This window comes from Eutrigla gurnardus (genome assembly GCF_963514095.1).
Source record: "Eutrigla gurnardus genome assembly, chromosome: 19".
NCBI classification, from domain to species: Eukaryota; Metazoa; Chordata; class Actinopteri; order Perciformes; family Triglidae; genus Eutrigla; species Eutrigla gurnardus.
In genome coordinates, this window is record NC_139930.1 from 23,121,827 (window position 1) to 23,144,326 (window position 22,500).

General features: G+C 45.5%; 2 protein-coding genes across 2 annotated transcripts in view; both read right to left on the reverse strand.

Annotated features, from left to right (window-relative positions):
* The window catches only part of slc46a2 (solute carrier family 46 member 2), a 5,249-nt gene extending 3,240 nt beyond the window's left edge, over positions 1-2,009 (reverse strand). The window contains exons 1-3 of the mRNA XM_084034481.1: positions 1,441-2,009; positions 689-859; positions 222-437 (exon numbers count right to left, since the gene is read on the reverse strand). Coding sequence (XP_083890607.1) covers positions 222-437; positions 689-859; positions 1,441-1,914 — 861 coding nt within the window. The 5' untranslated portion in view covers positions 1,915-2,009. The remainder of the gene's footprint in view (positions 1-221; positions 438-688; positions 860-1,440) is intronic.
* Positions 2,010-4,829: 2,820 nt separating this feature from the next.
* Positions 4,830-22,500, reverse strand: part of palm2akap2 (PALM2 and AKAP2 fusion) — a 61,662-nt gene continuing 43,991 nt past the window's right edge. Inside the window, exons 10-17 of the mRNA XM_084034475.1 lie at positions 10,586-10,807; positions 9,849-10,211; positions 9,332-9,430; positions 9,150-9,251; positions 7,580-9,023; positions 6,813-6,988; positions 6,108-6,146; positions 4,830-5,285 (exon numbers count right to left, since the gene is read on the reverse strand). Coding sequence (XP_083890601.1) covers positions 5,148-5,285; positions 6,108-6,146; positions 6,813-6,988; positions 7,580-9,023; positions 9,150-9,251; positions 9,332-9,430; positions 9,849-10,211; positions 10,586-10,807 — 2,583 coding nt within the window. The 3' untranslated portion in view covers positions 4,830-5,147. The remainder of the gene's footprint in view (positions 5,286-6,107; positions 6,147-6,812; positions 6,989-7,579; positions 9,024-9,149; positions 9,252-9,331; positions 9,431-9,848; positions 10,212-10,585; positions 10,808-22,500) is intronic.

Sequence of the window (22,500 nt, forward strand, 5' to 3'; positions counted from 1 at the left end):
GCATAATAAGAAATCAGATCAATATATACCATGCAATAAGAATTCAGGGTTAACTATTCAGACTTTTCCAGTCTATATTAAAATGTGAATGTTGATGGCAGCTGATTGTAGTGTACGTGTGTGTCTAATCACTGGATGAACTTTAAATTGTTATTCTATTTGTCACACAACAAAAGGCCGAATACGAGACCGAATTCAAACAAAAACAGCCAAAACGTCACCTGAGTGGCACTCCAGTTGAGCGGCTCTTTCAGCACCCAGATACCCAGGATTTCTAAGGCTCCGCCCACTGCGGAGTTGTACAGCACGGCGGCCGTGAACAGCAGAACGATGATCAGCTTGTTTCCCACAGCAGGAGCCTCGGCAGGAACCTCGGCGGCATCACGAGGAAGGAGGTGGCTGCCGTCCTCTGGCTGCTCGCTGGACACTGGTTTCACCTTTAATGAAGGTGGACACACACACACACACACACACACACACACACACACTGTAAACATGTTCAAGCTGTCACATAGAGGTTAACATGATACGTGTTCAATAATGGAGCCAAACCTCAAAGAATGTCATAAAAAATGTGACATTTTGGGACCGTTTTCTCTGTAATTGTCCTCCAATCTGTCTTCTATATTCTGAAAGGATAATGTTGAACTAAAAGAGACGTTGCTGTTAATATGTTGACGTGACTGACCTGCAGCAGGACTGCGGCGTGGATGAGGCAGAGCAGGTTCACCAGGGCGCTCACGGTGATCAGGATGGTTCCATTTCCCAAACTGGAGCCGTAGAGGCCGAAGAGGTGACCCGACACCAGGCTGCCCACCAGACCGGCGAGCCCGTACAGCAGCTCCACTTTCATCATCGCCTGCACCGGGACACACCAGCACACTATTCTCACTTAAAGGACTCGCCTTAACAACTTTAAATACGTTTATCAACGGTGGAGTTAGTTAGTGTTGAGTCAACAATGTTGGAATGTTACATTGGTTTAAGTAAGTCATTTATTAACACGTGTCAAAGGTCATGAATGGCATGTCAGGTATTCTGGGAAGTCTTTTACATATAACAGAGGATAAAAGAGGGTTTTTATCTTCATCTCCACATTTCCATGTCATGATACGGGAAGTTATATTGACCCTTTCGTTCTGTCCGTTTGGACATTTGACAGCAGGAAGGAATACCTTAAATGTTATTATTTTATCCTGAAACGTGATGACTTTTCCTAAAGTGACCCCAAATACAGACAATACAAATATTTAAATATTTTAAACTTTTGTTTAGGTGCTACAGATATGTATACCTTGAGGCTGTTTATCCCTTTATTCCTGTCAGACAGGCTATTAAACATGCTAAATGGATCTGTTTGGTAGACATTTATTATGAGGGAGTTCTCAGTGATCAGAATGTAACGTCTCCTTATTGATGCCGTGACGCGGGGGGACTGACCTTGGACCGGTCGCTGGCCGTGGAGGAGAGCGCGGCCAGCGTCATCACGCCGGGCCAGTAGGCACCGAAGCCGCCGGACAGCCCGTAGACGACCGCGGCGCCGTACGCCACCTCCAGCGGCAGCCGGAAGATGACCACCATGAGCAGGATGACCCTCAGCAGCACGTAGCCGCTCAGGGGAACCACGATGGGGGCTCTCCTCCAGCCGCGGTCGCCCAGCCGGGCCAGCAGCAGCGCGGGGAGGATCGGGACCAGGCGCACGAGGAGGTTGTAGACCATGTAGAAGTCCGTCATGGCTTTCTGCCGGCTGGCCTCCCGGGACAGGTGGGCGTCCGGGTAGCTGGCGTTCAAGGTCCGGTCTTGGACCACCATCTGCAGCGCGGTGTCGAAGAGAGTGCTGCCCAGCTCCTCCAGCACGATGATCGGCTCTATGCGCCGGAGCACCGCGAAGCCTGGGGGGCACGTGGTCACCATGGCGACCGCTGGACTTGTGCTGGTTGTTCCGAGGACGCGTCGGATTAGAGTGTTTGAAGAAGGAGAAAATAAAACATGTATCACACCCACTTCCTCCTCGTGTCCCCGGGCTCAGGCAGGCGTGATGAAACTGGAAAGGGCGTGTGTGTGTGTGTGTGTGTGTGTGTGTGTGTGTGTGTGTGTGTGTGTAAGACTGGAAACCACCTTTTCCTCAATTTCTGTAACATTTGGAGTTTGGACTTGAATCCTTCTCATGACTGTACGACCACCAAAACAAGCAGAGAAAGTGGAATTATTATTATTATTATTATTATTATAAGCTATATTATTAAAAAACATGTCAGAACAGTGAAAATCCATCTCAGTCTGCAGCTAATTTCATTTTCGTTTTGTGTTTTTTGAAACAAACAGGAAGTCATCAAACTGCAGGTAGAACCAGAAATATTTAGTTTTTGGTAAATTACAGGCATTTTCTTTTTGCCGTTCCTCATATGCTTTAAAAAGTGTTAGTTGTGTACAATATATAGTTTTAGTCAACTTATAACTGAAAAAAACACCCAGAAACCCCCGTTTACAGGTTTTGTTTTTAATGAGAAAATATTCAGAATATGTATAACAGGTGTATATAACTGTGAGCCTTACATGTGCTAAAAAAAACAAAAGAACAAAGCAGAGTATGAGCATACAAGTGGTTAACATAGGAACAGAGGTTATACTGTATACTGTATCATGGGATCAGCAAACACACAGACAGCATACGAGCTCGGGCCAAAGAAACAAGCTACCGGCATTTAAAAGTGATAAATAAATCATCTCATTCAAACAACAAAGAAGCATCGGAGTAATACGAATAGATCACATGATTAGAACTCCTCCGTCCGGTTGGGGGTTTGATCGCATCCTCTGAAGGTGAACTCAGGAAACAGTGAACAAAGCGTTTGCTTTTGTTGCTTCAAACTCAAATCGTGCTGCTAATAAAGCTCAGGAATAGATCCAGAATAGGCCACACTGTAAAACTATCATCCGTCACACAAGGATCTCTACCATTCATCCTGGAAACACAACAAAAAAAGTCAGTTCAACCTCTCCTCCCTTCACTCGCGTGGTAAAATTAATCTCATATCAGCATCTCCGCGTCATAAAAAAGGGACACTGGTCCTTTAAATACTTTGTTCGTTTTATATATTATCACATGTGTAGAAAAACAAGAACGAGGAGGATTCTCTGGAAGTGGGTTTTCTTTTTGTTTCACTGGGGAAACGGACACACAGCGTCTGCTTGGTGGCTGCGTTTCCTTCAGAGCATATTCAAAGAGATCACTTAATAGAGGCAGATCGCTCGGATGGGACTCTCCCAATAAATATAATAAGAGTCATTATTGTCAAACGTTAGGAAGTGTCCCAACGTGTTTATCTTTTGTGCAAGTTTACCTCGGTTTTACTTATTTTTTTCTCGAGTTGTGAATAAACTGAAAGGTCAGATTCTGGCTGAAGGTCAGATTCTGGCTGAAGGTCAGATTCTGGCTGAAGGTCATGCGAACAGATGCGGGTAACGGATGCAAAGCTCCTCCTCCTTCTGACATCCTAATGCTGGAAAAACAAAATCTCAAAGGCTTCAATAAACAAGCGAACAAAGACACACAAGTAGAATCGTTTTGCTACTTTTCAGTGAAAGTGGTTGTAAAATAGTGTTTCTGGAGCCACGTTGACACATTTGTACTTTAGATCCTCGTTTGAAGACGGTCCTGTAAGACTCAGGGATTATTCCTGATACTTGCACTCATTTTTTGTTCATTCAGTAAAACCGGAAAATCGCACCGTACTGCAAAACTCACGATATATTTAGTAAAAAAAAAAGACAGGAGCTAGCCCGTTTGTGAGCCGTTCTACTGACGTTCCTCCCTCCCGCTGCTCCTTGTGTGCTTGTTTCAGGTCCGGAGTGTCATTTCATGCACACCATCAGTACGTGTTCAACAGAACAGCGTATGCCGACTGTTCTCCAAGTAGCAACATCTTATAAAAAGCTTCTTCAATACTTTATCCTCAGCTAGCGAAGGGAAACACACGGCTGCTCCCCACACACACGTGTTCATATGTCATATAACACACAGTCCTACCTCAGTTTAACACATCAAACAACTGCTTACATCAGAAAGCACGGGTCAACAAAGCAACGTAGCCAGCAAAGGTAAAATAAGTCATTTGTAGTATATAAAAAACCCCGGCCCAGCCCTTTAAATCGACACACACCGACTGAAGTGACGCAAACATGACCTGCAGTTAGCCCCTCCCCCCCCCCCCCATGTATCCGCCACTTAACAGACACCAAGCTGCTGAAGAGAAGCGTTTCACAGACGTTCTACCTAATGTGGTATTTTCTCTAAAGGCATACTGAAACTGGAGCGGTACAGAATAGCAGAAGGTTAAAATACACCAGACGCATCGTGCATCCATCAGTTCAGTCTAAGGCAGAAGTGGAACCTTGATTGCGAGTTTTTCAAATTGCCTCGCTAGCGTTTAACGGTTCAAGGGACGCTCGAGTCGGCACTTAAGATTCAATGCGGCTGTTTGAAGAGGAATCTGAACTGTGGCAGAGGAAACACCTTCATGAGCTCCGAGTCGATGCTCCGGGTCTGGAAACCATGTCGGCCTTCCTGCAGCATCATCAAACCCGGGTTCTTCAACAACATTTTCCTGCTGTTAATGCAAATCACACATCTTATTGTCATTATCAAGCACCCATTGCCAAAAAAACCCATCATCAACACGTCTCTGCCAAATTAAACTCTTTAGATTTCAGCTCATATTTAAAAAATAATTAAAAAAAACTTACAGGCAAATGAGAGATCCTATGAATATTTCAGTAATTCAGCGTCTAGTAAAACCCTTTAATACCACGTACACTTCTGAACCGCATTCCTAAACCACCAGAAAACCCTCTCAAAGTGTCTCTCGCGTCACCTACCTTTTTATTTCCCTCCAAACTCAACACTCCAAATGTCTCTCACATACCACTCAACATTCTGCTGGCCTTCCATCCTCAGGTCCAAACACCACAACGTGATGCATTTCTTCGATGAGCCCCATTGGTCGAGCCAGCGGATCATGTGATCATCAGAATACTATTAGTACAAAATAAATACTGTTTCCTTTCCCTATCCTCGCCGGGTGTTTCCTTCAGTCTCATCCTCCTCCTTTCCACTCGCTGCGTTAACTGTCTCTGGAAGGAGCTGTTTACTCCTCCTCCTCCTCCTCCTCCTCCTCCTCCTCCTCCTCCTCTCCCTCCTGTCCGTCCTCGTTGGCGTAGATACCGGCTTCCCACTTCCGTGCCATGTCGCTTTTCCTCCTGGTGACGCGAGTGGCCTCCAGAACCTGTCAATGACAAGATAATCAAATCCATCAGGTGCAGGCCCAGCTGTTCACGGATACAGGCCATGCTTTCAAGAAAACACACCACACCGACTTAACATGGCATGCAGTGGATGTCAAACACAGAGGGAGCGTCTCGGACTTCTATCCATCAAAGTAAACCAACAGATCATTTTACTCCATTCCAGGGAAAGTTTCATGCTTCAACACCTGTTCCTTCAACACAGCACATCTTCGCACACGGGAACTATTTCTTTGTGAGCAGGAATCCGGGCTGAAGGTGAAGTGGATTGTGGGTAAACATCCACCACATATAACAACTCAAAAGCCTTTTCTCCTTCATATGAACAGTTCTTTAAAGGAAACACGCTGTGTACCTAGAAGAATACATACATACGTACATGGGGTGGGGGTGTCAAAGGTCACATCAAATTCATGGACAAGCACATGCAGCACCGACACCACAGAGCAGGACAGCAATGCAGTGACAACACAAGCAGACCTGGGATCAGATATTAAACTTCTTAGGTTTCCTTGGCAGAATCAGACTAAAGTAATACATCCCCATCTATATTTCACTTTTATATCTGGGAGTCTGGGTGGAGTGACATGTTTTGTATTTCTTGCTGTTGACTCATCTGTAACGTACATTATATGGAGATAAGAATAGAGATAATCCCCCTATGTCCTAATCTAACAAACCATAATAATCTTCAGCTGCTACAGAAATGTTCCAAGCACACATGGGAATGTATTACTTTTTAAAGACCTTATAATTTAGTCTGACCCAGGTCTGTCAGTAAAGGTTTGAGGTGAGACAGGTACCTCGGTGGTTACCTCGTTTACCAGCAACAAACGGGCATACTGACCGACCAGCAGGAGAGAAGCAACAGTACAAAGAGTCAAAACCATGTGATGTCATCATGGATACATCACAACAACAACAACAACAACAACAACAAGCCTGCTGCACGTTCAACATAAAGTCTCTTATACATCTTGAGAAATGAAACTATGCGTGGCTATAAGATGTCATACTTTTTTCTTGCATGTGAATGTTAAATTAAGCGTATGGTGCTTATGAATTTAGAGAAAGGATAAGTGAAACTGCTGTCTGGGACATTTTGTGGTCGTCTTGCTCTTTTTCACCATGTAAGCCAGTGATTCTTTGTGGGCTTTTATTTTGACAGTTTAGTCTGCCAAAGGTCACTCCCTTAGAGACATCTAATCCTTAATGATGACACACTATGACACAGAGTATGGTAATAAAATAAGTATGCAGATAAAAGACATGGAAAACAGAGTCAGGACAGAAATCCCCGTCTGTGACTTACTTTCAATTTCACTTCCTGTTTCAGGAAATACCCGTTGGTGCTGTACACTATTGGCTCATGCCAACAGACCATGGCTGGCACACATTACATGATTAAAAACATGTATTAAGAGGAATATGTTTGACTATAGCTGATGGTCAAGTATGTCTGTCTTCCTTTCTCTCTGCTCATCTAGTTTTCAGGTTGAAACACTCACACTGTTGTCCTCTATCTTCTCCCTCCTCTTCACTTTGTGTGTTTCATAGTCTTCCATAAGTGTCTGCATGAAGTTTTTGGGTCGTCCCCCAGAGTCCTCGCTGCCGGCGTCAGACAGAGCTCCTTCTGAGGGCGAGGGTGAGACAGGCGCTGCAGGTCGAACCTTCTCAATCTTTCCTGCATATCATAGGAAAAAAAAGACTAGATGAAACCTAGTATATGGCTGGACCGTGTATAAGAAAGGGAAATGACACTCATTATATGGTAGTTCATTAGTTAGTCAGTATTTTATACAGTTATATAAAGTGAAAGATATGAGCCCATAAAGCTGAACGAATTTCCTGTTTTTCTGGTTCCTTAACGGTACCTTCTTTAAATACTTTACTGTCTGTTATAACAAAATATAAAAAAATGAGTCTAAACTTCTCAACTTCCACATTGTTTTTATTTCAATAACTTTGTTAAACACCACCCAAAATAAAATGCATGTCTCTCTCTCATCAACCTGTGGCTGTTTGGTTATTGTGGCGTTGGTACCGCTGGACGTCACACTCATACTAACTCATATGTCACATGTCTCAGTGTTGTGGTGACTAAATATCATGTTGGTGAGGATTTTCAGGTGCAGCCAGTGGCTGAGTGCCGGATAATGCTATTCAAAATGCTAACATTTATCCCAGTAAACAGCCCAGTTATCGCCAACAACAACGTACCCAACGAGCCATTAATCAACATAACTGGGAGTGAGGCGATGCAGCAGTGACTAACCTGGTGCTGTCCTCGCTGTCAGTGTGAGTCGAGCTGGCAGGCTGTTGCTCTTCATCTTATCTGCAGGGGAAACCTTGGTTTGCCGCATCCCCGTCCTCACGGAACCAAGACTGTTGCTGGAAGTATTGCTGGGGCGGACGACGACGGCAGGCTTCTCCTCCCTCTGTTTCTTGAGCTCCTCCTCCCTCTGCTGAGCGGCTCGGATCTCCTCTTCGATCATGGACAGAGTTCGCTGCTTCTTGGAGCGCACGCGGAACGGCCCGCTGGCTGCATCTGCCTCGGGGCCTCGCGCTGACGCCGCCGTGCTCCGCAGCTCGGCTGCCTCAGAGTATTTACTGAAGTAGCTGAACTCTGGTTTCTCCTGACTCGGGGGAGAAGGGGGACGGTAGACCGGGGTCGGCCTGGGAACTGGAGCTGCTGCGGCAGAGGCGGGTGCCACGGCCGGAGCCTGGGCCGAGGAGGCGAGCGCTCTGGCGTAAGAGGACTGGATCTTGATCCTGGGGCCTCCATCCCTGGGCCTCTGTGGTTGTGGCGAAATGGGCTGGGAAGGAGGCGGAGAAGGTGTCTGGAGCTGTGGTTCCTGTGCTGGACTGGAGGGCTGGTGAGATTCTGAAGCCTCCTCTTGGAAAACAACTCTTACTTCTGGTTGTTTGTCTGGCTGAGGGGACAGGTCGGACGGAGCAGGACTGGAGGACACTGGCGATTGGAAACTGGGAGCTCCAGCAGAAGACACGGGAGAGGAGGACACCGGCACGGGGCTGCTGGTTGAAGTTGAGGATGGAGACACGGGGGCGCTCAGTTGGGAAGAATTCAACCCTGACGGCTGCCACTCCTCTCCGTCCTGAGCTGCCAGGGCATTTTGGATGGCATTCTGGACAAGTACCCCGGCGTGGTACTCCAGATCATCTTCTGTTGGACTGCCACTGGTCCGCCCATTGACCGGCGTGGTGGGCTGGGGGGTAGGCGGTGACACCGGGGTAAGTGGTAACGGCGTAGGTGGTAGCGAAGCCCCACTGTCAGATACATTATCCAAGCTGAACACAGTGGTGTCCTGAGAACGGACAGATAACTCGTCCAGTCCCGAGTCGGACTCCTCTGGGTGAAACCCTGGGTAGAAATGGCTCTTCCCTTCCTCCTCATCAGGCAGGATCGTCATTACAGCTCGTGCTCGAGTAAACTCTGCTGCGATCCCTTCATCAGACCAGCTCACGTGACCCTCCCCGGTTTCTGCCACAATGTCGACGCTCCCCTGGCTGCCTCTGCTTATGAACTTTGAAAAGGGCTTGGCGGAGTAGATTTGAGGGGCTACGTCCCGCTTGGTTGCGTCCCCCTGCAGAAACTGCTTCCTGGCAGACGAGAAGTTGATCTGCTCCTCCACAATGTCCTCCTTCCTGTGTAGCTCTGGGTCAAAGGTCACCATCGTGGGAGGACCTGATACCTGGGGCTGCAAACAGAGATGGGAGGACAGAATACAAAGAAGAACATTAAGGTGAGAGAAAAATAACAAGGATTGAACACTGGTAGATAGCAATGATTAAACATCACCTACATCACTATGTGTGTGTGTTACCTGTGCATACGTATAAGTGGGACTCTGTTTCTGCTGTTTCCTCTCCTGGTATTTCTTGAGAGACTCGAGCTGATCTGCATCGAGCTGTGCTTCCAGAGGAACCTTGAACCACAACAAAAACCATCAGTCAGTTTGTCCGTGGAGTTCAAATAAAAAAACAAGGATGAAAGGGGGGTGGCTACCTCCTGAGGAGGGTTCCACCAGCGCTGGGCGATCCCGGGGTTCTTCTTCACCGCCTGGTCTTTGATCAGCTCCTGACGCTCACGCTCCAGCTCCTGAACCTGAGGAAGAGGAGGGGGGAGATCAGAGAATCAGAAAAATTAAATCATCTTGTTTTTGATTTATTCTTTCAGTGGTTGATTGTAAAACAGTTTCCACTGCTCATCACTGGTTCCTGATGTAAATGGAAACCAAAACGTACCATTTTGGTGCTCCTCGGGGTTAACTTACGACACATTCAATTTCAAAATGTCTTCCTTTTCATCTGTGATTTCACAAGTTGGTATGTGTGTGGTAAGTACAGCATACGATATAACCCTTATATAACCCTGTAGATGAGGAAACGTTTTGTGCATTTTACTCTACACCCTGAGACTGTTTTAATGCTGAGGCTGGATTCTCTAAACCTTCTCAGAGAAGGCTCCTGTTCCTGATTAAAGCCACATGCGTATGAACACTGCTGACACATAAGCTGTTTACCTCCCCCGAGGGTCGTCTCCTCGTCACCCTGACATGCTGCTCCTCTCCGGGGGTGAAGAGTTTGGCTGGCCGCCTCTCCTCCTGAAACGCTCTCAGCTCAAACTTCGCCCTGGCGCTCCCTGACTCCTCCCCCTGCACGTGGCCGTTGGTCCTGGCAGGAGAGTGCTCCTGGTGGAGGAAGGTGGTTTGTCTCTGCCCCTCCACCACCACCGACTGGTGATTGACAGGAGAGGAGGCCGACACGCAGACGGATGGAGAGTTTCCATCTATGCTGATTGGTTTGGTGTGTTCGGACGGGAAGGCGTTTCCATTGCTGGGTGTTTCTGAGGCGGCGTCTAACACCTGGTCCAAGTAGCGGATCTCCTGTGGGCACAGCAGACAGCAGATTGTTCAAATAGTTCATCAAATCCCTCCTACTAGTATATTAAGGGGACACAATGCAGATGTGGTAAGCCAAATAATGGCAGAACGTTGGAGTCTATTGGCACATAACAGAACAAAGAAGCAGTAGAAAAACTACTACAGTATATCGTAACAATGCAGCACAATTCTGCTTCTAAAATACCAATTGAAGGTTATGTACATACAAGTAAATAGAAATGTTACAAAATGAACATAGTCAGCTGTTTGTATAGACTAATATTATAAGAAATCAACCAATTCAAATCTATTTCCTAAAACAGCGTTAACACGAGAACAATTTCCTCTCGGCCCCAAATAAAGAAATGAAACCATACCTGCACCACGTCGTTGTCAGGCATCTCTCCTTTCACACCGACTGCATTGTGAGCTTGGTTACTGGGGCTGCTGAGGCAGCCATGTTGGATCTGCTGGCTCTCCACCTCCATGGCTGCAGGCCTGTCACTGATGACGCTGACCGATTCCTGGAAACTGACGCTCTTCAGGCCTCGTTCTCTTGGTATTGGGTCACTGACATCCTCGGCTGCCCGCCACGATTTCTGTCAACAAACAAACGACAGACACGTCGCTCAAATTAGGAATAATAAAAAATATATATTTTCCCAGAGCTCAGACTCTTCCTAATCTTTCATAACACACACACACACACACACACACACACACACACACACACACACACACACACACACACACACACACACACACACACACACACACACAGATACTCTGCATTGCAGTAATGATGTGTCAATTTAAACCTCTGCAGCAAGAGCATGCTCTGATTAGTTCCCACCACTAGAGGGCACCAACTCCCGTTCTGCTGCTTTATGACAGAACTAAAACAATCAATCTTCCAACGAAAACGGTTGTATTTTAGTTGTAAGACCTTCAGAGTTTAGTGAATGATTCAGTGTGCTGAATAACTGGCAAACAAACAGGAACCTCACATTTGATCTCATCCTCTATTAGTGGTTTGGCAGTTTATCAATTTTATAGTTTTTTGGAGAAATGTTTGAAGAAGAAGAAGAAAAAAAAGTAGGGTGGAGCTCTTCCTGACAAAGGAGTTGTTTGATACTAGAGGTTCTGCAGCTTTACATTCCCAATGTGATAGATTCACATGCTCTGATTTTATAAAATACATTTATAAATTTCTAAAACAAACTTAAAACCCATATGTTTGCTGAAAGTGTGATTTCTCAATGAAAAGAACGTTAAAACAGATGCTGAACGTCTTGTTAACGGACACGCTGGTGGACACATTGGCATGCTGGGATCAAACCTGTGACCTTTTGCTTTTTGTGAACCATCCATCCAACACATTCGGGATGCACCGTGAGGAAGCAGCTACATTTACACACTCCTCTTTACCGGCCTGTCTGTGTCTACAGAGGCCACTAAAAACACTGTTTTACTGCCTTGTGTCCAGTGCACCGCTATTCTGAAGGTGTGTTTACCTCCATGTGGGGTTGACCACCCTCATGTGTGTGTGGGGGATTTAATGAGCTCCATTTCAGTGAATTGGTTAAATCACACACGAGGAGGAAGTATTTGCTTTGTGTCCATTCCTACAGTTTAAGACTCCGACACACTACCAGACATTTAATGCTATTGGTAGCCATTCCTCCCGACGTGAAACCGTCACACAAGGCGTCGGACTTCATATCCACACAAAGATTACGGCCTGGCCTGGAATCTGGATAATTTGCTTCCCTTTATCTAGCCGTCTGTCTATTCTCTCCCTTTCAATGTATCGGTCCTCATCCTCTCGTCTGTTGAATCCCCTCTGTCCCTCTTTTCCTTCCTCGCTCCTCTCTGGGATTCTTAGTGGAGAAACAGTGGTCAGTGAAGTCACATGGTGGATTCTAAAAAAAAAAAAGAAGCCTTCTCTTGTCTGTTAAGGCAACATTCTCCTCCCCAGTTCTCTCTCCTCAGAGAAACAAAATCTCTGAGGGCATTTTATTGACCCATTTGACTCAGTCATGCTTGAACTGTCTCATGAACTGTGTGATATCACAACAAACACATGATCTTAAAGGAATATCCCTCTATTGATGTCAGAATCTATGAAATCATGATCGGTTTCCTGTCTCAAGTGTTAGAGGAAACCAAATTATTGAAAGAAGAAAACGATAGAGTAGAAGAAAGAACACGTGTGCTGATAGGTGGCAGTGGAACACGACTGAGAGCTCATCAAAGTGATTACAATTCAAACCGACATGAACGTGCAAACCAAATGTTACAGCAATCCAAGCTAAATGACTGAGGAACTTCAAGGCGACCTCATGGTACCGCTAAAGCAAGAGTCAGGTGACAAAATACAGCAGATATTTCAAAGACTAAGTGACAACTTGGACCTGCTGGGGGCGCTAGACGAAAAGTCCCCTTTGGATGCTCAGACAGCATCAGTAAGATTTCTGATTTGGACGAATAATCACTAATAACTTCAGCCGAGTGTTCACGATTTGAGAAGTTCTGTCTTTGACCCGTTGTGTATAAACACACATGTGAATGTGCAGGAATGTGTGTGTCTGTGTGTAGGGGTGTGTGCTCAGCAGGCAGGACAGTACAGAGGGGGAGGATATCCTGTTACTGCCTCAGGAAAGCAGGACCATAGTACAGGAATGTCTCATATTCAATGCTATTCTGCCACACACACACACACACACACACACACACACACACACACACACACACACACACACACACAGACACACAAACACACACACACACAAACACACACACACACAAACACACACACACACACACACACACACACACACACACACACACACAACACACACACACACACACACACACAATAAAGGCTTGTCAAGTGTGTGTATTTGTATCGGCGCTGTGTATTCATGCACTGAGGTGAGCTGACATTCCAGGCATAACTACCTGTCCTCAAGGCTCGGGCTCTAATACTTGTGATGAGGGACATTGTACACCCTGCCCGGCCAGCTAAAGGAGCCAAGAGTGTGTGTGTGTGTGTGTGTGTGTGTGTGTGTGTGTGTGTGCAGAAAGAAATCATGTAACTGTAGTGCGAAAGCTAAAATTCGTCACGTTTTGATTGAATGTCTGAAAATATCATTATGTTTTATGACTCTTGGACCAGCAGTGAAGTTTCCATCAGCATGTAAATGCACACACATTTGCGTGTCACTGTTAAATATAGTGTAAATAGTCACAGAGTCCCACGCCCTCTCCACGGCGGTGCGTCAGCTGAGTTGGTGTTTTGGCTTTTTCCAAAAAAGGATAGAAAAGTTCAGGAAAATCCGCCACCAGTCCCGTCTAATGATCTATTTTAGGGCGATGACGTGGCTTGAGAGATTTTAATTAGTATTACGTTGGTTTAAGTTTGCTTGATGATCCAAGATCAGATTAGAACACAAGGGTTATGTTGGCAAGGGTCATTTTGAGTTGAGGTTTTTGGTAGAAAGTTATTAATTTATGGCGTAGATTTGGTCTTCAAGATAAATCAAGCTTGCGAAAAATATAGTTACTCAGCAGTTGGGTTAACGTAACTGGGAGTGGTGGTTAATATCATAAGGGACTCAATGAATTCAATGGGAAGCCATGAGTAGTAATACATGAGTCAGAACTATTACTGTCTAAATGCTGTCTCATTCTCTGCCTGTCGCCATTCCCCTCACATCTGGAAATGCACACACACTACACACACACACACACACACCCCTGCATGCCTGAGACTGTGTGTGTGTGTGTAGTGTGTGTGTGTGTGTGTGTGTGTGGGGGGGGTTACCAGAATATGAACACACTCAAATACTCGGGAAGTAAACACACAACCTAATTAAAGCCATTTCCATGCCTTTAATATCGCGTCACAGGCAGAACACATGGCAAATGCAAAAATGAAAGCCTGATGAACACACACACACACACACACACACTCCTGTGTAACCCAGTGCAGTCAGCGTTCCCGGCTCCGTTTCCTGGCTAAATATGATCCGGTAACTGGAGCCTGCTGCTGGTCTAGCATGGTGTTCTCAGATCCAGAACAGCCTGGATTGTGAACCCGGGCCAAACAGTAGTACCTAGGTACTTATTCATGATATCCATCAGTCCCCGCCTGAGACAGTTCCTCAGAGAGACAGGTGGACACAAACATAAGGCCGAGAGAGACATCTCAATGCGGTCTTCAGGCCAAAGCGTGCGTTCCAGTCCTCCAGTCGGGATAACCTTTGCCAAAACAACACATTCTCAACACTTAACCTAATACACATCTGTTTAGTGTCTATTCTGACACTTCCTCCTCTTTTCCTTTACAGTATTCCACTTCCTGTCTGTCCTCTGTAGAGCTATCAGTTCGTAGAATTCAAGTTCGATAAAGCTCCATCAGAAGCCCCAGAAAGGTAGGGTTAGGACTCACCTGCTGCTCTTACAAGGAGTCTATTTCAGCCATGTCTGTAAATCCATGGTTTGTCAAAGCAAGCTTCCTTCAGTCGTGTAGAATTACAATCATTTCTACCATCCAGGTATGTGACTTATATTAATAAGCTGTAGCTGTTCTCCCAGTTAGCTGTAATCACTCCAGTGGAGCCAGGCTCTGTCCTGATAGTGGGAGTGCCGGACTTTTCCCTGGCCAAGCCTTTTCCTCCTCTTCTTCTCCTCCTTTTCCTCCCCTCCCATCTCTTTCCTCTCCTCCACAAAGCCTCTCCTTTCTCAGTAACATTCCTACCGGCTGCTCAGTAAGCTGTGATGTCATGGGCTAAACGTGTGTGTGTGTGTGTGTGTGTTTCTCCAGATGCCCTCACCCACAAAGACCCCTTCTGTGTAAACCTTCGTACAAACACACACACACACACCCAAAAACATCCACCCTGTGGCTCCCCACTCTTCCTGAGTAAGACCAAACCCTCTCTTTCCTCACTACACACATATGTCGTCCGCCCAATTTCCCTTTAACCTACAGCTCCCGTCAAAGTCTGTGGGGAGAGGGGGAGAGGCAGGCGGAGGGACGAAGATGAAGAGATGATGACTGAAGAAGTGATGAGGGGGGGTGATGGTATTTTCTTCTGTCATCACCGCTATGGGACTGTTGACTCAGTCTGAGCGTTATGTGATGCACCAGTTGTGTTCACCTTCTAATAAAAAGTAAATTAGATCCTGGCCAGAATGAAGGAGCAAACCCAACAACAGAAATCTCATTTCTACGTCTCAGGACTCTAAAGCTACTCGTCTGCATCGGTGTTGTGTGAACCTGCTGGGTCACAGGATTAGGCCGGCAGAAACTAGAGCCGGCATGAGTCACCATTCACTTTCTCTGCTTTACAAGGGCAACATCAAGACGACGGGAATCACTTTCCTCCAATTTACAAGGGCAATTAGCAATATCGTGTTAGCGGCTGGGGCTTATGAGAGCTACCGATCAGGAAGTAGAGCTGGAAAGATTCTTCTTAAAAAGTGGAATTAGCAAATGACAAAGCAGTTTTACTGAAGTATTTGACAGAATGATACATTTCCTCTTCCCTGGGCATTCCCTTTGCTCCAATTAGCTGGTTTCCACCTCACTAAACTGAAAAGTTGACCTCGGGACGACGACAAGAAACAAGCACTATTAATCAATGTCTTCTTTAAGTAACAGGGCTGAAATATCACCTTTCAAACTCTTTTTAAAAAAGTGAAAAAATGAAACCAGAACAAACTCTTCTTACTCTAATCCCTCTGACATTATTGATCTAGTTTATAATACTGACTGAAATCAGTGGGTCTGTTGAAACCAGCAGGACGATCCAGAGGTCAGGGAGGTTATCGTACTCTGCAGCTGCAAAGGAAGACCAGAAAAGCCAACGTGTGCCCATTAATAGCCGTGCGTCCTGTCCCGTTTTCAGTGTCTCCGTTCAAAATGACACATCACAAGTTCCTGGTGAGTTCCCAGGCTTGAAATAACTCTGAGCCGTACGATGGGGGTTGGAACCGGTCACAGAAAAATTGGGACAACCCAATTATTGCATATGCACCGGGGAGTTCAGTCCCTGGATGGCTTGTAACACACGGAGACTCGTGATGGTCGTTATGCAAACGCTGATTTAAGGAGGGAAGAGCTAATTATTATAGGGGCCAGTAACGGACAAGCTGTGAGATGAGAAGAGACATTGTTAGAGGAGAAGAGACAGCAGGAGTATATGTGACGGGTCATTCATGTGCCTGTCTCTATATGTGACCGCATGCATCTGGGTCAACACCATCTAATCTATAAACAGCCTGGAGCTTATATGTCTTATATCATGGAAGTTGGGCAGTATTGATCAGAAACAAAATGAATGACACACTTTATCATCGCAGCATGCCACACACACACACACACACACACACACACACACACACACACACACACACACACACGCACACACAGTACAAACACAGACAACGTCCACATTGTGGACGTAAATAATCAAGTTGACTCTTTTAGTAATTAGGTGATGTCATCCATGTCATGGCTCCTCTTTGTGTCAATTTAAAATCATTAACTTTGCAATATTCTTTGGTAATCACCTTTAAAGCCTAAAGGAGATTATTTGATATTCAACATAAAGGTATTCGTAGTTATTACTTTAGTGCAGACAAATATTCAAAATGGGAGTAGCCTTGTTAAAACTAAATATATATATATATATTAAATATATATTTATAAACAGATTTTTGTAAATATTTAGGAGACATTTGACAGATTCCTTCCCTTCCTTCCTTCCTTCCTGTTGGGTGTCAATAATTTATTGTAGAGGGTTATTGATATAATGTCTGCCTTACTTTACACGCTGTGAAATCAAAAAGAATCAATCAATGAAAAACAAACCCCCTTTCACATAAAAGCCACCAGATGCCGAGTCCGTGGCTGCGGTGAAGAGTGACGCCTTACTTTGAAAACAGAGAGTGAAAATGTGTTTAAAGATGGCTGCTGGACACTTGAAAACAAATGATGGGGCAAAGCAAAGGAAGCGACTGATTGGATTAAAGCCTATCACAGCTCACAGGTTATCCAAACAGGAAACCAGGAAGCTGCACTGACTTGTATCCATGGAAATGGCTCTCAACACAGGAAATGCACCGAAACCTCAGGCCACCTGCACAAGAACACACACATCACGGACTACTAGTTGACCAGGGTCAACATTTAGATAGTTGGAAAGACCCAGACCGGCCAAGACTAAATAGACATAGCCTGCTTTGGAAATTGGCTTATTTTGTTTCGTATTTAAATATTTAAGACGTAATGAATGGTTAGCTGTTATCTGCGTTGAAACAACATCCAGGAACCCACAAAAGGGCTTCTGAGTAAATGGTTCACAGCCAAGCGGGACCGCATCAATAAAGCAATGTCTACACCGCTTTAATCACAATGAGAGCACATTACAGCGCTGCAAACGAATAAGAATGGAGTGATTTCTTCCACCTACCCGTTGCCAGAGAGCTTGAAACAACAACCAGATAGGAATCATGCTAAGAAGCCTTTCGTTACAGAGGAATGCGCCGCGAGTCTGGACTCATGGCGGCTTTTCTGGTCCCTTGTCCAAGCCTCTCATGACACCACTCATACACGACGCCAGACCCCCCGAGACCCCTTGGTGAAACAACAACACAGGGCCCGACGGGCGCTCCGCTGGGACTCGCTAGGCTGAATACTAATGCTTCACACACACACTTACGTGCTCACAGATGGAGGGCTCTTCTTAACAAGAAAAGGTCTGTGGTCCAAGAGTGTGACCACTCTCCAAGTACAGGACAGAGAGCCAGATTTAACAGTCCCCTCACAAGCGCAGGACTTACTGGGACAAAACACAGTGTAGCGCCGACACTGAACAGCCATCCATTATTAGCTCTCCCCTGGACCGAGTCCAGCACCGACTGCATCGCTTTGTTCCCGGAGCACAGATCTGTGTGTGTGGAGCAATATTTCAGACTGCGACGGTAAAACAAACTTTACTTTGCTGGGCTGGTTGCCCGGTGAAATGTTGCACCTTGTGTGTATTATGTGACACTTAATGTGCACTGAGTCAGAAGTTGTTGCAAAGTAAGCTCTATTTAAGATGCCTTTGCAAAGAACAAGTCATCTTCAGGGATTGTCCTGGCCCACAACGGGCCTGGAAGGAAATACAGTGACTGAAGAACAAGATGCCGTATCTGCTTGGTCATCCTAGCTGACTATAAATCATTTGACCACAAGTCATTTACGGTCTTGTTTCTTGTGCCAGCAGGAACCAAGAAGCAGCTATAAAGCCACGAGGCGTAATAAGTTGATTTGATTAGTACCCAATCAACTAAATGGACCAGACATGTTAAATGAGGAGTAACGTGATTACAGAGGCATGCCGAACCTATATTAGAAGGGACTAGCGTACATGTTAATCTGGCCAAGTAAAACATTACATTTAAAATGGTATTTTAAAAGAAAAGCTTTGCTCTCCTGTTAAAATCGGCACTTCGTTATTGAACCTTTTTTAGAAGAACTTACTGTGAAATTCTCCTGCAGCTACACTGAAAATAACTCTGTCATGCTGTGATCGTCCACTTATAGTAGGAAACCAAATAACAAATAACTGTTGTCTTCCCTTTCCCCTTCTTTTCCTCAGCCTCCCTGAGTCATTATGTAACAGCTCTCTCCAGCTGTTCATTCAGCATGACACAGTACTTACAGTCAACCAGCCATCTCTATGTTTCACATCACATACACACAAACGCACACGACCACAACCATTCCAATACACCACCTCCCCAGTGATGGATGCTTCCAGCCTCACAGACCACAAAAACGTATCTCATCTATTGCTAGACTTCATAACTCCTGTTGGAAATAAGCTATGGACGGACATGAAGGAACAAATCTTCACGAGGAGGAGGAGGAGGAGGAGGAGGAGGAGGAGGAGGAGGGGACCCATGGATGGCTGAGTTTGAGGGTTTTCGAGGATGTGGTGCGTCTCTGTGTGGATGGGAGCTTGTGAGGGAAGAAAAAAAGAAGCCACCGAGCATATAATTGTAATCCTTTCCCAGCATGATGCAGCCCATTTTTAGCATTTTGGGTGCAGAGACCACACAGGGAGGCGAACCGGCCAATGGGCTAAAAGTTCTGAAGAAAGATCTGTGGTCAGGGAAAATAACGTGTAAGCTTCTTTTTATTTTTTTGGTGGATTTGACCTAGAGTGAAAAGAGGCCATTAGTGTCATTTGAAAATGGCATAGAAGACATGCAAAGTGGCTTTTTTTTAACGTATATTTCCTCTCCTAGAACAGACACATCACAACCGCACTGCCAGGGTGGTCAACCTGCATCACTAACGCCGTCGGCCAATCACGCCACCCACGGCTGATGTTACGCTGCCAACAATTAGCCCAAACGAGCAGTTCAAAGTGAGCACGGCCCTGAATGTCTGAGAGATTAGATTAGCGACTCACGTTATGGAACGACACTCTCGCTATGTTTAGAAACACTCGACACACCTACCTCCCAAAACACTCCCCAACGAGCGAGCGGTAATTAGACCCACTTGTTATCGCTGCATGCTGCTGACTGGATGACATCATTTGTCCAACGCAGTACAGTTAGACGCCAAAACTAATAAGGTGAATTTAGCGGGAATGATTGAGTTCACTGATCCTGCACCAGATTTGGTATTTCTGTACATGTATGATGCTGCATGAAGACTGAACGTCCTCCCAGTGCTTACAGCATTAACTACCTCTGCTCTGCATTGAGGTAATCACCTGGGTATTTCCGGAAACCCGCTCATTAGCCTGCAGTATTTAGACAACGGGAGGAAAGAGTCTTCTTCACACAGGAAGGAAACAGCCAGCTGACATTAAACATGTCTGAGCCTGAATATTACATGTATTTGCATTATATCTGTGCTGTTGTAGTGTATTAAGTGTATTCTTAGAAAGCCGGAGAGAGATGGGGTGACATTAGCAGTTTTACATGATTCCTGTTGTCAAACAAAATGCCTCGACTGATTCATCCCTAGTATATTCCTTAAATTCCTTCAGCGTACCATGGGTCGCCATACACCAGACACATACACTAGTTATCAAGTCACCTCTGTAGTGCAGCCTGAACTGACCGAGTTATCATGTTAACACCAAAACCAAGTGCTAACCTTTCACTAAACTCTGTAACACAGGCTGTGATATTTAGCACATTCCAGGAATAGCTTTGTGATGAAGTGTTTCACTCCAGCTGCCCGATCTCCCTCTGATTTCAATAACCCGAGGAACATCACACGGTGACCTTTTAAGGTGGAAATCTGTTCCTCATCCCAAGGAACAGCTTTTCTTGAGTCATGTTATTGGATAAAATGTGATGGATATATAATCCAGTCTTTGATCATTGTGAGTCATTTCCCTTAGACACGAAGCAGATGGTGAAACCTCAACCGCTAAATTCTTGAACCCGTGAAGTAGTAACAGTTGGCCATCGTGACCTCATTTCCTAAAAATGCCCCGACGTTGAGGGTCCTCTTCAATACCCCCCCCCCCCCCCCCCCACACACACACTCTGCAACACCCAAAGCCAAGTCAGACTTCTTGTTTATCGTGGGGAAAAAACAAAAGCGTAAGAAGTTAGAAATCTTCTGTTCAAAGGCAGCTTTCTAAACGGCGCCCCGTTCCCCGGATTTCTCATTGTAAACACATAATTCATGCTAGCAGGTGACTTGTGATATACTTTGTGTTAAATGAATGACTTCTGTTGCACAGTGCAACAATAGTCCGTGGATGTAGCAGACAATGGTGGGTGAGTCACATGGCCGGCTTGTATTGTTGTATTTCCTGCATCCCATCAGTTCCCTTCCTCTCTGCAACACAAATACCAAAAACACTGGCTAAATACTTTGATGGGAGATGGAATGTGACCTTGTTTAATTCAGGATTATTTCTCTTTCAGTTCCATTTTCACAGTAAATGAGCCAAAAAAAAAAAAACCTTGTACCAAACCAAATAGCTCAGCTGCAAATCAGAGCTTTATAGGAAGGATTACGATGGAAGAAGTGATCTTCTAGTGCCAGAGCCAGAATCCCTAACATGATAACCGATCACAGCACTCAGGTGGAATCCACTTCCTTTTCCTGTGACCTTGGTTTCATTTTTTAACAATGCAATCTTCTGACAGCTTAACAACAAAAGCATTAAAGCACTTGTCTTCAAGCGTGCTTCGGCTGTTTCAAGGTGACTTCTTTTTCCTGCATATGCTGAGTAAACAGAGACACTACTGTGTGCCTTCATCCCGTTCAGTTTTCATCCAGTACCAAGGGGAAAAGCAAAAATAGCCACGGTGTCATTCACAGCTCACAGACAGAGATTTTCAGCTCCTTCATCCCTGCACAAACACGAGGGAGCTTTGTTAGAAGTCATTTCAAGGCTCAGTCTAACAGCTGGCCTGGGGGGGGGCACCCACATGATGTCCAACGACACCAAAGTTTTCTCTTCTAGTCACGTTATCCACTCATTGTCAGCTGATGATGCACTCAGTACGTTTGAGCAGCTGAGAGGTGACGGGATACTGGATATCCACGACTCACACTCAAACCACAGCTGTTTATTAGGTGGCCATCGGAGAGGCGCTGATTTAACTGTAATGTTTGGGACTTCATCCAATAACACAAGGCGGAGTATCACTCTCTTCCTGGAAGACAGCCAGCGGAGGCACATCAACAGATCGGCCATCGAAAGGCCATCGGCCAGTTAATGTCAACAACACTTGGAGCTGTGAGGCTGAACAGACTTCCTACTAGCACCCTCCTCCACCTCCCTCCCTCACATTTCCCTCACTCGCCTTACAAGCACCGCTCCACCCACCCCCGACACACACCTGCGCCGCCCTTTATCTCGCCTAGCGCTCATTGTTTCTTGTCATCACGTCGGCCTCCTTCATCCCGCCTCTACTCCCGTACCTCGTACTCCCATTTGCTTTAGCATCATCGACCACACAGCTGTTACGTAACCTGCCATTATGTGTGTGTGCGTTTGTGTGTTTGCTTTCTGGGAAGAGGGCGAGGTTTGGGGAAGAAGACATCCTTGATAAGTGTGTTGTTCCTGCCAGTGTTCTCACAGTGCTGAGGGGTGGGGACACGGAAAATCTACTTCCCCCAGACTAGGGATGGGAGGATATAGGATTTTAAAAAAATCACGCATCAGGATAAAAAAAACACTAGCAATGAGTTGATCACTGTGAATTCCTATTATCAGGGTAATCCTAAATATCGTCACAAGTGAAAAAGAGA